The sequence below is a fragment of the Sinocyclocheilus rhinocerous genome, unplaced genomic scaffold (genome assembly GCF_001515625.1).
Source record: "Sinocyclocheilus rhinocerous isolate Xijiao unplaced genomic scaffold, SAMN03320098_v1.1 scaffold30, whole genome shotgun sequence".
NCBI lineage: Eukaryota > Metazoa > Chordata > Actinopteri > Cypriniformes > Cyprinidae > Sinocyclocheilus > Sinocyclocheilus rhinocerous.
Genome location: NW_015657838.1, coordinates 2,566,430 through 2,581,852, shown reverse-complemented (window position 1 = coordinate 2,581,852; position 15,423 = coordinate 2,566,430). Strand labels below are relative to the sequence as shown.

The 15,423-nt window shown below is 36.5% G+C and overlaps 1 protein-coding gene across 1 annotated transcript in view; it reads left to right on the top strand.

Annotated features, from left to right (window-relative positions):
* cbsb (cystathionine beta-synthase b) overlaps positions 1-13,064 on the top strand; it is a 21,904-nt gene extending 8,840 nt beyond the window's left edge. Inside the window, exons 3-12 of the mRNA XM_016529655.1 lie at positions 3,142-3,248; positions 5,119-5,192; positions 5,934-6,092; positions 6,563-6,647; positions 6,734-6,839; positions 8,606-8,683; positions 8,941-9,075; positions 10,636-10,762; positions 11,002-11,086; positions 12,886-13,064. Coding sequence (XP_016385141.1) covers positions 3,142-3,248; positions 5,119-5,192; positions 5,934-6,092; positions 6,563-6,647; positions 6,734-6,839; positions 8,606-8,683; positions 8,941-9,075; positions 10,636-10,762; positions 11,002-11,086; positions 12,886-13,064 — 1,135 coding nt within the window. The remainder of the gene's footprint in view (positions 1-3,141; positions 3,249-5,118; positions 5,193-5,933; positions 6,093-6,562; positions 6,648-6,733; positions 6,840-8,605; positions 8,684-8,940; positions 9,076-10,635; positions 10,763-11,001; positions 11,087-12,885) is intronic.
* Positions 13,065-15,423: the final 2,359 nt, after the last annotated feature.

The window sequence follows — 15,423 nt, the reverse complement described above, 5'->3', positions numbered from 1 at the left end:
CGAGATACAACTATCTGAAAATCTGGAATCTGAGGGTGTCAAAAAATCAAAATATTGAGAAAATCGCCTTTAAAGTTGTCCAAATGAAGTTCTTAGTGATGCATATTACTAATCAGAAATTAAGTTTTGATATATTTTTGGTAGGAAATTTACAAAATATCTTCATGGAACATGATCTGTACTTAATATCCTAATGATTTTTGGCATAAAAGAAAAATCTATAATTTTGACCCATACAATGTTTTTTTGGCTATTGCTAAAAATATATCCCAGCGACTTAAGGCTGGTTTTGTGGTCCAGGGTCACAAATTATTGATGTAAAATACCTGTCTATCATTCCCAATCTCTCAGTACACTTGAAGGTGTGTCCTTGATATTATGATGGTCTGTTGGTGGTGAAGGACATCAGCACCTGTGGGCACATCTGGACCAGCGTTCTCACGGGCGATCAAACGAGCACTTCCTCTAGTGTCCCTGCATCAAGCAGCTGTGCGTCTCATAAAGGCCATATGTTGTAGACGTCTCTTCACCTCCTCGGATTTCTCTTTCATCCTCTCTCTCTCGCTCTCTTTATTCTGTCTGTAAATCCTCCCGCTCTGTGGACTCCATCTGATAACGAGTCTCCAGTCATTTTCAGGCTTTATTTTATTAGTGGCATTTTATCAAAGACTGAGGTCCTCCGAGATGCTCGTTTGATATTTAATCTTTCCGTCAAGGCCTGGAAAACACTATTACGCGCCGCTGGCTCTATACTGGCGTCTGCGCAGCTCTCGCACAGACAGACTTTATGGATTTTGTCTGTTTGACTATTAAAAAGCTTTAATTGGCTACATTGCATTCATTTATCTCTCGGTGAGATCAGCGATTCCTGCGTGATTTAACTGGTCAGACAAATGGATGAATTCACATAATAGTGTCGTGTTCACAATCATAAATACTGTCTACACTTCCAGTATGCTCATAAAAGCAGTCAAGCCATTTCTTACCTGTTAGTCTCAGGATCAGATGAACTGCACAGGACAATGACAAAAGGTAACTGGAATCTGCAGGTCACATCAGATTAATTACAAGTTGTGTTTACATGTTTAAAAAAACTGCTAAGTCCAAAAAAGAACTTATTGAGGATTTTGAGATTTTTACAGGTTTACCGGTGCATCTCAATAAATTAGAATGTCGTGGAAAAGTTCATTTATTTCAGTAATTCAACTCAAATTGTGAAACTCGTTTATTAAATAAATTCAATGCACACAGATTGAAGTAGTTTAAGTCTTTGGTTCTTTTAATTGTGATGATTTTGGTTCACATTTAACAAAAACCCACCAATTCACTATCTCAACAAATTTGAATACTTCATAAGACCAATAAAAAAATTTTTTTAGTGAATTGTTGGCCTTCTGGAAAGTATGTTCATTTACTGTACATGTACTCAATACTTGGTAGGGGCTCCTTTTGCTTTAATTACTGCCTCAATTCGGCGTGGCGTGGAGGTGATCAGTTTGTGGCACTGCTGAGGTGGTATGGAAGCCCAGGTTTCTTTGACAGTGGCCTTCAGCTCATCTGCATTTTTTTGGTCTCTTGTTTCTCATTTTCCTCTTGACAATAGCCCATAGATTCTCTATGGGGTTCAGGTCTGGTGAGTTTGCTGGCCAGTCAAGCACACCAACACCATGGTCATTTAACCAACTTTTGGTGCTTTTGGCAGTGTGGGCAGGTGCCAAATCCTGCTGGAAAATGAAATCAGCATCTTCAGAAAGCTGGTCAGCAGAAGGAAGCATGAAGTGCTCCAAAATTTCTTGGTAAACGGGTGCAGTGATGTTGGTTTTCAAAAAACACAATGGACCAACACCAGCAGATGACATTGCACCCCAAATCATCACAGACTGTGGAAACTTAACACTGGACTTCAAGCAACTTGGGCTATGAGCTTCTCCACCCTTCCTCCAGACTCTAGGACCTTGGTTTCCAAATGAAATACAAAACTTGCTCTCATCTGAAAAGAGGACTTTGGACCACTGGGCAACAGTCCAGTTCTTCTTCTCCTTAGTCCAGGTAAGACGCCTCTGACGTTGTCTGTGGTTCAGGGGTGGCTTAACAAGAGGAATACGACAACTGTGGCCAAATTCCTTGACACGTCTGTGTTTGGTGGCTCTTGATGCCTTGACCCCAGCCTCAGTCCATTCCTTGTGAAGTTCAGTCAAATTCTTGAATCGATTTTGCTTGACAATCCTCATAAGGCTGCGGTTCTCTCGGTTGGTTGTGCATCTTTTTCTTCCACACTTTTTCCTTCCACTCAACTTTCTGTTAACATGCTTGGATACAGCACTTTGTGAACAGCCAGCTTCTTTGGCAATTAATGTTTGTGGCTTACCCTCCTTGTGAAGGGTGTCAATTATTGTCTTCTGGACAACTGTCAGATCAGTCTTCCCCATGATTGTGTAGCCTAGTGAACTAAACTGAGAGACCATTTTGAAGGCTCAGGAAACCTTTGCAGGTGTTTTGAGTTGATTAGCTGATTGGCATGTCACCATATTCTAATTTGTTGAGATAGTGAATTGGTGGGTTTTTGTTAAATGTGAGCCAAAATCATCACAATTAAAAGAACCAAAGACTTAAACTACTTCAGTCTGTGTGCATTGAATTTATTTAATACACGAGATTCACAATTTGAGTTGAATTACTGAAATAAATTAACTTTTCCACGACATTCGAATTTATTGAGATGCACCTGTATATATTTATATATATAGGGTAGCTTCTTTCACAACTTTTTGCTTGAAATATTGGTAGAGAATTTTCAGTAATCTCTAACTTTGTTAGAGCCTTTTTACCATCTGTATTATTTAAATCTATGCTCCCAGTATTAAAATGGCAGATTTTTTTCCAAACACTGTCTCATCAACTGTCATGACCTTGCAAATAACTCCTGTTTAACAACAGAGTTCTTTCAGGAAGAATGACTTTTCTAGAAATATAACAGTGAATTACCACACCCTTACCTTACCCAGAGAGCAATGTCAGTGTGTGCAGAGTCACTGTGATTCAGTTCAGTCAGTTCCATTGTGGTTTGTTGACGTTGCTTTAATGTGTGTTTGTGGTCTTGCTTGTGTGTGTAACCACTTAATGTGCTCCTTTTTCTCACAGAGCAAAAGCACCCAGTATCCTCCCCAACATTTTAAGCAGGATCGGAGAGACCCCACTGGTCCGCATGAACAAGATTCCTAAAGCTTTTGGCCTCAAGTGTGAGCTTCGTAAGTATCTGTACCATGTGGGTGCGGAGGATGTGTCTTCACACCTGGTTTCATGTGTTGTTGTTTTTTTTTTCTGTCGTGTGCTATGAGGACACTCAAATCACATGATCATTTAAGGACAGCCTGGAAAGTGCATGTGTTGTCTGGGTTGGGAAGTAAGGGGTTGTGTTCTGGAATGAAGAATTCATGTTTTAGGTTTCCTCCTCAGTTGAGTGAGGATGTGAAGGATCGAGCGTTCCTAGACTGACCGTACTGAGACACACTTCAGTCAGGCATTTTGAGTCTGTTATTTATTTATTTAATGACTTTTAATGTACTTTCTTAGTTGGCACCAAGTTTTTTTTTTTTGTTTTTTTGTTTTAGATATAAGCTGCATCCAAAAATGCCTACTTCCCTACTAGTAGACAAAAAACAGTGTGTGAAAAGAGTAGTATGTCTGAATTCACAATATTCATACTTGTTGACTTTGTAAATGGTTACAGAGAATCACTGGGCATCATAAACTAAACAACTAAAGATCACACACTACCTGACTTTTAAGTTGTTCTAAACAACAAACTCACAGAAGCATGTGCCTCATTGCTAGGAGATGCGTGACAAATAAAAGCAATATGTTTACTGAAATCGGCTCAAAATATCAAAAATGTTTCATATCCGACTGGAAGGAACCAAAGTCTGAAGCTACACTTTGCTCATGCACTTTGCCATGTTCTGTAAAATTTGTCAACTCCGACTGCCCAAAATTTGCAGACTGGCCCTGACTTTCAGTAACTAGCATCGATTCATCCAGACTGCAGATCGGAGCAAAAAATCTGTGGAAATGTCATGTTGTGTATGAAGCGTGACATACTTATTTTGTTTTAATGGTGATTTACAAACAAGCTGTTTATTTTTTTTTTATATGATCCTTTTTTTTTCTTTCTCAGTGAACAATTTATTGTTTGTTTGATGCTAAATTGATAAAGAATGCCTGATAGAACGAAAAAACTAGTATGTTCTTGCAAAGATACCTAATATGACTGTAAGTGTATTTTTCATTTGGCCATTTTGCTTCCACATTTGTCGTAAGGTGAGGTGTAATATGAGGTGATATATGTTCTATAACTATATAATATAATATTGTGCATAATCTGTGGTATCACATACACTTTGGCTCTTCTACACCCTAATTGAACTTAAAAACTGAACTGGAAAGTACATTTCTATCATTTTATCAGGTAAAATCAGAGGCCATTAAAATACCCCTCAGCAATTCCTGCTGGGAGGAATGCAGTAGAGGAATACCTCATATGGTTGCATTGTTTTAGTTTTGGTTTGGAAAAGAAACATTCTGTCTGGGTGTACTCAAAGACCAAAACCAGGCTCACAGAATGGCTTCTGTCATTTTCATTTGTGAAAGGTGAGTGAGTTTAGCCACATGGGTCAAAAGTGTAGCCAGACTGTATTTAAGCCCCTCAAACAAGCATTGTTTGAAAGAGTTATTGTGTGGAAGTCAAAGCCTTTTGAGTCAAAACCCTTCGGCCAGTTCAGCCGACCAGCATTGGCATTACAGACGTGGAATTAGCTGACTAATTGCATCTGAGTAGGTGCACATTTCACATATGTGACCCTAGACCACAAAGACCAGCCTGGTCTTAAGTCGCTGGGGTATATTTATAGCAACAGCCAAAAATACATTGTGTATGGGTCAAAATTATTGATTTTTCTTAAAAAACAAAAAAAATGTCCAACATTAAACTGATATCATATTTTTGAGTTTTTTTTTTTTAAGGCAGACAGGCTGAACAGGCATTTGAATATTGACAAAAAGGTTGAGATGGACTGCATGTGAATAATATTGATGCTATGTTTTTGCGCTTGCCCTCTGTAGGTAAAATAGACATGCTGGTGGCCGGAGCTGGCACTGGTGGCACCATCACCGGCCCATTTGAACTTCCAGGGGGGGCCCAATAAATTTAAAAATGATTTAAATTTAGTTATTAAAAATATTAAATGCAATGCTAAAAAACAATAAAAATGTCCAACATTAAACTGATAACATATTTTTGAGTTTTTTTTTTTAAGGCAGACAGGCTGAACAGGCATTTGAATATTGACAAAAAGGTTGAGATGGTCTAGCGGCCAGTTGACGAATTACAGTTTAAGTCACTTCCTTGTTGGCTTCAAGAGAGAGAGCGGGAGGTTGCCACTCGGTGGTGACCCATACTCGGAATTTGTGCTTTGCATTTAACCCATCCAAGTGCACACACACAGTAGTGAACACACACCCAGAGCAGTGGGCAGCCATATTGCTGTGGCACCCAGGGAGCACTTGGGGAGTTCAGTGCCTTGCTCAAGGGTCTCACCGCAGTCGTGGTATTGAGGGTGGAAGAGCACACTGGTTATTCTCTCCCCCTACCAACAATTCCTGTCGGACCTGAGACTCGAACTCACAACCTTCAGGTTACATGTCCGACTCTCTAACCATTAGGCCACGACTGCCCCACACAGAGTGAGCCAGCCAGGAGTCGAACCTAGAATCTTTGATCCGTAGTCAGACGTGTTATCCATTGTGCCACTGGCCCAACCGGCAATTATGGCATATTCTTTTATTACAAATTTTTAAAATGACAATTTATAAGTCTTAAAAGTATTCTATTTTTGTAAGTGTTTTAAAGTTATTTTTAGAAACAAATTTTTACACAGCCTGTAACAAGTGTTTGTGTCATTGTTCATCAGATAGTTGGAGTGGATCCTGTGGGCTCTATCCTTTCTGAGCCAGAGGATCTGAATAAGACTGATAAGACTCAATATGAGGTTGAGGGCATCGGATATGACTTCATCCCCACTGTTATGGACAGATCTGTAAGTGTGTATTTGCACAGTAGGCTTTGATGCAGCTGAAATGACCATTTGATGTTTACTAATGGCAGTTGACCCTTCGCCAAAACCCATCTTAAATTTTACATCCTGAAATTGACATGTCTTTGCAATGGTTGCTGTCTGGTCTATCATCACATTTAAAATAGGCCAGTATGCTTAGTTTTAAAGCAAAATCATTCAAAATTATGCCATTTATAGTGACACAAGCTACCTAGAGAGGATGCACATGTCTTTTCCAGAGATTTAAATCTTGAAGTGCATAGATGTTTCACCCCTTTTTTTCTACTAAAACTAAAAAGAGCCACAGTGAGGAAGAAAATAGTTTTATATGTTGAGAACCAATTTCTCTTAAGGAACATGGATAATAATAAATAGTTTAAGGTGTCACACTTCATTCCAGCAAATGCAATGCAATATCTGTTTAATTTTTTACCACATTTACTGTGTCTCAGGTGGTGGATAGTTGGTACAAGTCCAGTGATGAAGAGTCCTTTGCCATGTCTCGTATGCTCATCAGAGAGGAGGGTTTTCTGTGCGGTATGTGACTCGTAGTGCATTTCTCTCGTTTCATATGTGCAAACTTAAGTGTGTATCTAAACCCTGTTGTCTGTCACTCTTTGCAGGTGGTAGTTCAGGCACAGCCATGGCTGCAGCAGTGCATGTAGCCAAAGAGCTGAAGGAAGGCCAGCGCTGTGTGGTGATCCTCCCCGACTCCATCCGCAACTACATGTAGGTTTCTGTGTTCCCAGCGTTCTAGTGTGCTTAGCTGTGGTGTGGATGTGTGTTTTGTGTTGCCTGGTAGATTAAGCAACAACAATACTAATGTTTTAGACTTTAAACTAGACTGCCGGTATGCTCAGAATCGCATGCTTCCATACTACCAGTGGTGAGAAGCTCTTTTGAAAGTGTTGCTTCTCAAAATATTAAGTGTAGCTAAACTAAGCTAATCTTAATTTAGTAGTTAAATTACAGTCAGTTAGCTGCACTACAAGATGCCAGCTAAAAGTAGCTGTATAAACGTAAAACTATTCAAAACAAAAACGAGGATAACCCTAACCCTGACGTGTAACAAGGTTAAACTGATAAATGTGCACTAAAAACAACTAATAAAACTAGAAATCAAATTTATAACAGTTTATCAAGTATTTTGCTAGGGGAAAAAATTGACAGAGGTCAAGGATTTAAAAGGGATTTTAGACAATAAAGATAGTAAAAGAACTAGAATTTATTGTAATGCTTTTGAACTATAATAATATTTTTATATGGATGGACACATTCACTCTAAATCATATGCTTAATATGCCAAAAATGGTTCCGTTAAAGGGGATAAACATCACATTTTCATTTTTGGGTGAACGATCCCTTTAATGTTTCTTGTTTCATCTTGAATGAATCAGAACCACATAAATCATGTATTTTCAATTCAAAATCAAAATGGCAACATTTGACAATAAAGTTGAATTTGTGTCACTGGATTACTCTCGGTCATTTAACGTTTCTATCATAGAACAGTTGACATATAATAATGTTTAGTTAACGTATATCTTACCTTGAACTCTTTCACCGTTAAAACTGAAGCATCGCGCTGGAATTTTCACTGTTAGACCGCTGAGGCGGGCTTGCCAAAAACATAACATTTAAAATTTTTTTGTCATCCTAACAACAAACAGAGTAGTACAGTGCAGTGAAGCACCATCAAGAATATCAAATAGTGGTCACATGTCCCATTAAATGTCTACTAATGTTGCGTTAATGCAAACAGCATAGCGTCACACAAGGATATCATACAAGTCTTTTTATTAAAGAGAAAAATCTCCCTCCATTACAAAAATGTCATACTCAAAAACTGTTGCCCTTTCTATTTTAAAGAAGACATTACATTCCAGAAGGCAGCAAAATATAAAGAAACGGCAAACATGTCACAGCGGCTGAACATCAACAAGCTTCTAAACATGAACATAACATACCAACAACTTTATCAATAATATTATTTTAAAACACTATTAATGGTTAAAACGTATTCATGTATATGAGATCAAATAAAAAAAGCGTTGTGGTTAAAAAGTGTTCATGTATATGAGATCAAAAAAAAAAATAATTCTGCAAATTGACGTTGACCTCGCATCCACCAACTCACACTGGGCCTCACACCATGTTTGCGACGGCCCTGTATATATATAAAACAGTGATGCTACTAAACTAAATGCACTACTTTTAGTTAATTACTCCAACACTGCATGCTACTTCATCAGTGAATGCACAGTATGTGTATTGTACCTACAGTAGTATGCAAATTCCATCTCCCTTGATGCAGTGAAAAGCCACTTGGTAATGTAAACATGTAACATAGTGTGGTCACATAACAGTGTGTAGCATGATTTTGTAATTGCATTTCAAACATCTATCCTTGCATGCTATATTATACTAAAAACGTATGCATTAAGCTTTATGTTGATGTACCTTTAAAACAAATTATTTGTTCTCCTCACCCTCAGGTCTAAATTTCTTAGCGACAAGTGGATGTGTGAAAAGGGCTTCCTGAGTGAGGAGGATCTTGTTGTCAGCAAGCCATGGTGAGCGTAAACACATACCCTCATAAGCATGTTTTCTTTGAAAGCACCCTTGTTATTTACACGTCGATATCCTGTGCAAATATAGACACTCTCTGCATCTGTTACTACACTAGTCTGCATTACAGCTACAGTTCAGCTTCTAAATGTGGAGACGTGTTCACTCTCTCGAATGAGTCTGTCCGTGTGTCTTCTTACCGTGAGTTTTTATTCTCCTCCCACTCCACCCGTCCCGTCTCTCTGCGCTCCTCTCTCTGAAGGTGGTGGAATCTGACTCTACAGGAGCTCCGACTCTCTGCCCCACTGACTGTGCTGCCTTTAGTGTCTATCATGAAGACTATTCAGATCCTGAAAGAGAAGGCTTTTGACCAAGCCCCTGTGGTGGACGAGGCCGGGTAGGTCATTCATCCAGAAACCAATTTGTTTAGAACTTGACCATTTTGTCAAGCCTCTTAAGATTTTAGTCCCATGGCCTCAAGGAGATCATGTATCAGTGCTAATCACTTAAATCAATGCAGTGTCACAATTACTGCGTATTTATGGAATACATTAATAAGGATATGCAAATAAGGATGTCAGACAATGAGAAGGAGAAATCCTTTAAAATCTTTAAAATATGTGTGCCATGTTCTTAATATAGTGAAAAACATTTAATGATATGCCAAGAACTTTTTCCTTTACATGTTGAATATCATGTGAAATGTACACATACTTTAAAAAAAAAAAAACATTAAAATATATAAATATATTTTAGGTAGAAATATTTTACAAATACCATGAGGTTTTCTTGGGTTATTCCATTTGACAGATGGAAACTTGAACTAATATATTTTAAAAAGGTCAATATATCTATATTTAGGTTACTTAATACGGACACACAGTAGTAAACCAAATACATAAAATACTAAAATAAAAATAAAAAGCTAATGCTGAACTACTTGGATTTTAATTATTCTTAACAGCTTTTAATTCAAATTTTATATATGTGTGTGTGTGTGTCTGTACACTGGTATTCACTACGTAAAAAAAAATAACACTTGAGCCTCTAACACTTGCACTCTCTGTTCTTTTTCTATTCTTTTGACTTGTTTTATTTTTAGTTAAAAAAAGGCCCTCTAACACTATCTACTTTTCCTTTTTTTATTATAAAAAATTAGGCTAACCGAGACTTGTCACAGCACTTACATTTTATTGCCCTCTTGTTGGTCTGATTGCTTCTATTGTCCTCATTTGTAAGTCGCGTTGGATAAAAGCGACTGCTAAATGACTAAATGTAAATGTTATGGGGACCAAATGTCCCCACAAGGATAGTAATAACAATAAATTTTGCTACCCATGAGGAAAACAGAATGAAGTGTTTCAAAAATATAAAAATGCAGAAAGTTTTGTGTGATGAATAGGTTTAGGGGTAGTGTTACGATAAGGGGATAGAAAATAAAATGTGTACAGTATAAAAACCATTACGCCAATGGAATGTCCCCATAAAACATGGAAACCCAGTGTGTGTGTGTATGTGTAATATATGTATGTATGTTTGTGTGTATATGTGTGAACGTATATGTAGAATTATAATTTTTTTTTTTATTACAAGTAATTATAATTCAGACACTGAAAAAAAATTAATCATAGAGGCCAGTATCAATATAATTCTTTTGGTTGTTTGTTTTGTTTAAATAGTTATTTTGAATTAGCTTAATACACTGGTTCTCAATCCTGGTCATTGGAGCACCCCAGCACTTCACATCTCCCTGATTTGTATCATCAACTCATTAGTAGAGGCTCCAAGACTGTCTGATAAGAGAGATGTCCAAAATGCAAAAGTGCAAAGTGCTGGGGTCTTCCAGGACCGAGATTGAGACCTAAAAGATCTTTAGAAAAAAAACACTGTCATGTCATTAACCTAAAATAAAACAGATGGTAAGTGGAGTAAGTTGTGGCTGGTTTTCTCCCTGTAGGCAGATTCTGGGCATGGTCACATTGGGGAACATGCTCTCGTCCGTTCTGGCTGGGAGAGTCAGGCCATCTGATCCCATAAGCAAAGTTCTTGTCACAGTGTACGTGCAACAGAAGGACCGAGAAAAAGTATTCACACAACATGTTCAAATAAACCTTGAGACATTGTAAATCCTTACAAGTGCCTGTTGCTGAGGTCTATAACAAAGACCTCTGCTGTTTTGATTTCTGAGGTTTGGACAGAGAAGCAAATGATAGCTGAATAATAACATGTTAATTGTATATGTCAACGAAAATATCAGTACACTCAGTTCTACTGACAGAGGTAATGTGATCGCTCAATAGTCGTCTTGTTTCTCTCCTTGAAGGTGCGCGTAACTGATAACCTGGGCAAACTCTCACGTATCCTTGAGACGGACCATTTCGCCCTTGTTGTGCATGAGCAGATTCAGTGTAAGTCATTTGACTCTCTGTTATACCATTTCCCTAACCAATCTGCTTCTCTCCATTTTCATAATTTTAGTCATATCCACCATGATTCAAAAGTTTGGGGTTAGTAAGAAATTGTATTGTATTTATTTACATTAATACGTTGTAATGCATTAAATTGATCAAGTAACAGTGAAAACAGTTAAATGTTACAAAAGATGTCCATTTTAAATAAATGCTGTTCTTTTGAACTTTATATTCACTTGGTAGAAGCTTTCAAATTAGACAGATTCCAACATGCGCTTAAACAAAATTTGACCCAGACTACAATAAATACAGGTTACATTTAGTAACGCATTGGGTCAACACTTGATGTCCAATATAAAAAGGTGGATCTTAAAGCAAAACAGTTGGTGTAAGAATATAAGCATCTACTTCATGTGACTCAGTTAACAGGTATTTAACAGGAAAAGTCTTTGCACACAAAACGCAGCAATATTCAGGAACAACAGTCTTATTCATAGAGCTTAATGCAATGAATACAGCACCGATTCCTGATATAGGACACGTGTTTTCCTGAACACCGGATTACTGCTCCCCCTTCTTTGCTTTTTGTTGCAAAGAAATCGCCTACATTGTGTACCTCTTCAAGGACATTACAACCTGCTGTGGCAAACTCGGCCAAGTGCTAGAATAACACTACTGTGAACTTTGCTTTTCAAATGACAATTAACAAGCATTACATAAGAATACAGGGCTGCTTGCATTAAAATAATTTTTGCACTTTTTGGCACATCTGTAAAGCCAATTATTTAGACCCCCAACAGTATTGTAGCATCGTTAATATACTATTACAGTTTTTGTTGTGCATTTGTCATTTTTATTAGTATTTTTTAATGTTTATGTAGTTTTATTTAAGTTTTTATATAATTTGTTATATATATTATATAAGTTCTTCAACTTAAAACAAAAATTTAAACCGGGATTCTGCAGCTCTTAAAAAGGTCCCTAAAAAGTTCTAAAATCATAGTAGTTTTAATTGAATAATTTATGCATTTAGCAGACGCTTTTATCCAAAGCGACATACAGTGCATTCAGGCTACACATTTTTTTGACCAGTTTTAAATTTACAGTTGTGGCGTTAAATGTTTCATGCACTGCAAATTAATATCTTCCAGTATTTTTGTTTTCCAATAGAAATATCTAAACATCCTTAAATCAAGATACATTTACTTGAGATGCAACATGAAGAAATTAAGTCTTGAAATTGAACAAAACTAAGTGAGGTTGATTTAAAATAAGAAAAAAATATCTGTCAATGGGGTATGAAAATAACATTTCCGTTTGAATTAAGCTGATTTTTTTATTTTATTTTTGAGCCCATTGGCAGATGTTTGTTCTTGTTTTAATCATAAACTTGCTCCATTTTGATGAATTTAACAGGAAACAAAACTTTTTACCTCATGTAATTTTGCTTCCCAAGTAAATGTAGGCTATCTTGATTTAAGAATCTTTAGACATTTGCTCTGGTAAACAAGACGAAAATACAGATAAAAGTCTCTTTCTTTCTTTCTATTTTTTATTTATTTTTTTAACAGTGTGATCAGAAGGTACAGCAAAAGTTATTTCCATATTTCAGTGTTTGGGACCAGAGTTGTTCAAACCTAAAGCTTTTTTTTTTTTTTTTGTAAAATTACAAAAAAAGTTGCTGATGGCACATTGTGTGCTCCCTATAAATTTACATTTAGAGAATGTGTTGACCTATTTTGTTCCCTTTAAGTTATTCATCAGATCAAGTAACACAGGCCATGCTGTCATTGCAGTGGATGGTGTCCACAGTCTGAATTGCAGTTCCTGTCTTACAAACATGAGCGATGGATCCCCCAAGATGAGGCAGATGGTGTTTGGGGTGGTGACAGCCATTGACCTGCTGAACTACGTGGCCACTCGTGAGAGGAGGGAACGCTCGCTTTCCGAGTGCTCGCTCTCAGAAGAGCAGTGAACTACCAAGAGTGTGAGAACACAATGCTGGAGTGTCGTTTTCTTCTCTTGCACAGTTTTTGAGTTTATTTCCCTGCAAGTGGTATGCTCCATTTTAAAAAAAGAATAAGAGGCTGTCAATATAGTTTTACATGTCATCTGACAGATTTGTACTCTGTTTACCGCATTGTGTTCTTCTTTAATCTCTCTTTATTTTACATTTTAACTGCTTTGTTAGCCAGTCAACATAATGAAAGAATATAACAGGTCATTGAACCACCATTTGCAGATTTGTTTACTTTGCAAATTTGATTTCATTAAGGTGTGTATATTTGAATGAATGTTTTTTTTTTTTATTCTTTCAAAAAGAAAAACTGTAACGAACAGAGACTGAATAAGATTGTTTGTATATAGTTAATGTGAAGTGAATGAATGTGTGTTAGTTTGCTCTCACATTTATGGTTTCTGTGCATGCAGCTGGAGGCTCTGGATCAGAATGTCTTTACTGTATGTCATTTGATTTGCTTTTTTCTTTCATCTTTTTTTCTGTAATAAGTACTAGTTACAAATAAAGGCTTTATTTCCGGAAGGAATAGTGGTTGTTGTGAATTATCACTGAATCTGTCTTTCAGTCCAATAGCTCCAATTGTTGCGTAACAACATTCTATTCAGGTTTATGAGAATTACAGGATGTACACAAACAATAATCGTGAAATGGTTTAAAATCTTTAAAATAGTTTTTTTTTTTTTTTTTTTTCTAGCCAAGGGAGGAAAGATTTACTGGAGCAAAAGGTTTGAAAAAAAAAGGCCTAGTTCTTACATTTTAAATAGTTTAACTAATGAAATAAGCCTACATTTACAAGGAATAACGTGAAAGGCATAGAGTGCCACAAATCAGTTTAATTTTTACTGAATGAGTTTCAATTATATAAACACAAAATAATGAATACACCAAGGTGCAGCAGCACAATAACTAGTGTCTTCCTCAGTTGAAAAAAAAGTTTTCATTTTAATTTGATAGATTTTGTTTTATTTTAGTTATGTGTCTGCTACGCAAAGTATTCGAGTTGAGTTTATGTGGAAAGTTGTGGCATTATTAATACAGGCAGGATGTATGTTGAAAACTAGTCAACACTAAATGGTTAAACTATTCGTTTACCTTTTTAATAAAACCAATGCAATAATTGAGCATTCCGTCATTTGAACATATTTAAAGAGATCAACATATTTCATAACCGGTAGCTCTATTAACAACACGCGCTTTAATGACATAAAGATACTACGAAAGTCTCCATTCAGCCTCTGTTAACTATTTAAACCTGATCAATAGCGCCGCCTGCTGGGGTTATGAAGATTAACACGTAATATCGAGATGTATTGTAATAATATGGTCTCAGACTGTCGGACTGTATGAGAGCTCAGTATTTGTCTTGTCTGTTCATTGCCAGTTATTTTAATCAGTGGTATCTTTGGTGTGGTATTAAAAAGTATGAAAGTATACATATGCTGTTATGCAGCATTGCATCTTTATAAAGGCCAAGAGTCTTGTCATAGCACCCAGTGGTGGACGAAGTACACAAATCAAGTATTTGAGTAAAAGTACAGATACGTATAATAAAATATTACTCCAGTAAAAGTAAAAGTACTCCTTTTTCAATTTTACTCGAGTGAAAGTACAAAAGTACTCGATTTTTTATGTACTTAAGTAAAAATGTACTGATAGATTTATTTTGCAATTTTATATAGGCTACTTAATTTAAATATATACTAGCACATATTTTTTTATAATCCTACTGCTCAAAATACCTGGGATTTTCCCAAAATAACCACTATATGGAGTCAAGATATATTTTTGTTGTTGATATGGACTACGTTGACGAGAGTGATGTAGTAATGTTCACTATGAAGCTTACACTGCGATGTACCTGAGAGAAAACAGATTTGACCATCTGATTTTCACCAGTAAGAAAAAAGTGTTTTAAAGCTTGTTGTTTTGCAGAACATCACAGTTATACTGTATATGACATGAGAATAAGGCCTGAAGTTAGGAAGAACATTTTAAGGAAAATATAATTATATTTTCATAATGATTTTTTTCTTCTCAAACCTTGTCTGTGGAGTAAAAACACCCCTGGCCCCCATAGGGCATCACTTCCCACTTTGATAATTACTGTAGTTACCATGTTCTGAACATCACATCCTTTCTTTCCCCCCAGATGTAATCTAGCTAGGTGGCTGAATAAAAATATTTTGACTTTATATCTAAAAATTACCTCAACTTAGCACCAGCAAGCTTGTTAGCTAGACAGTTAGCATCAGCTAACAATATTTACTTATTTTCAGTATGGTTATGAATAAACATTCATATCTGTCTACTCCGC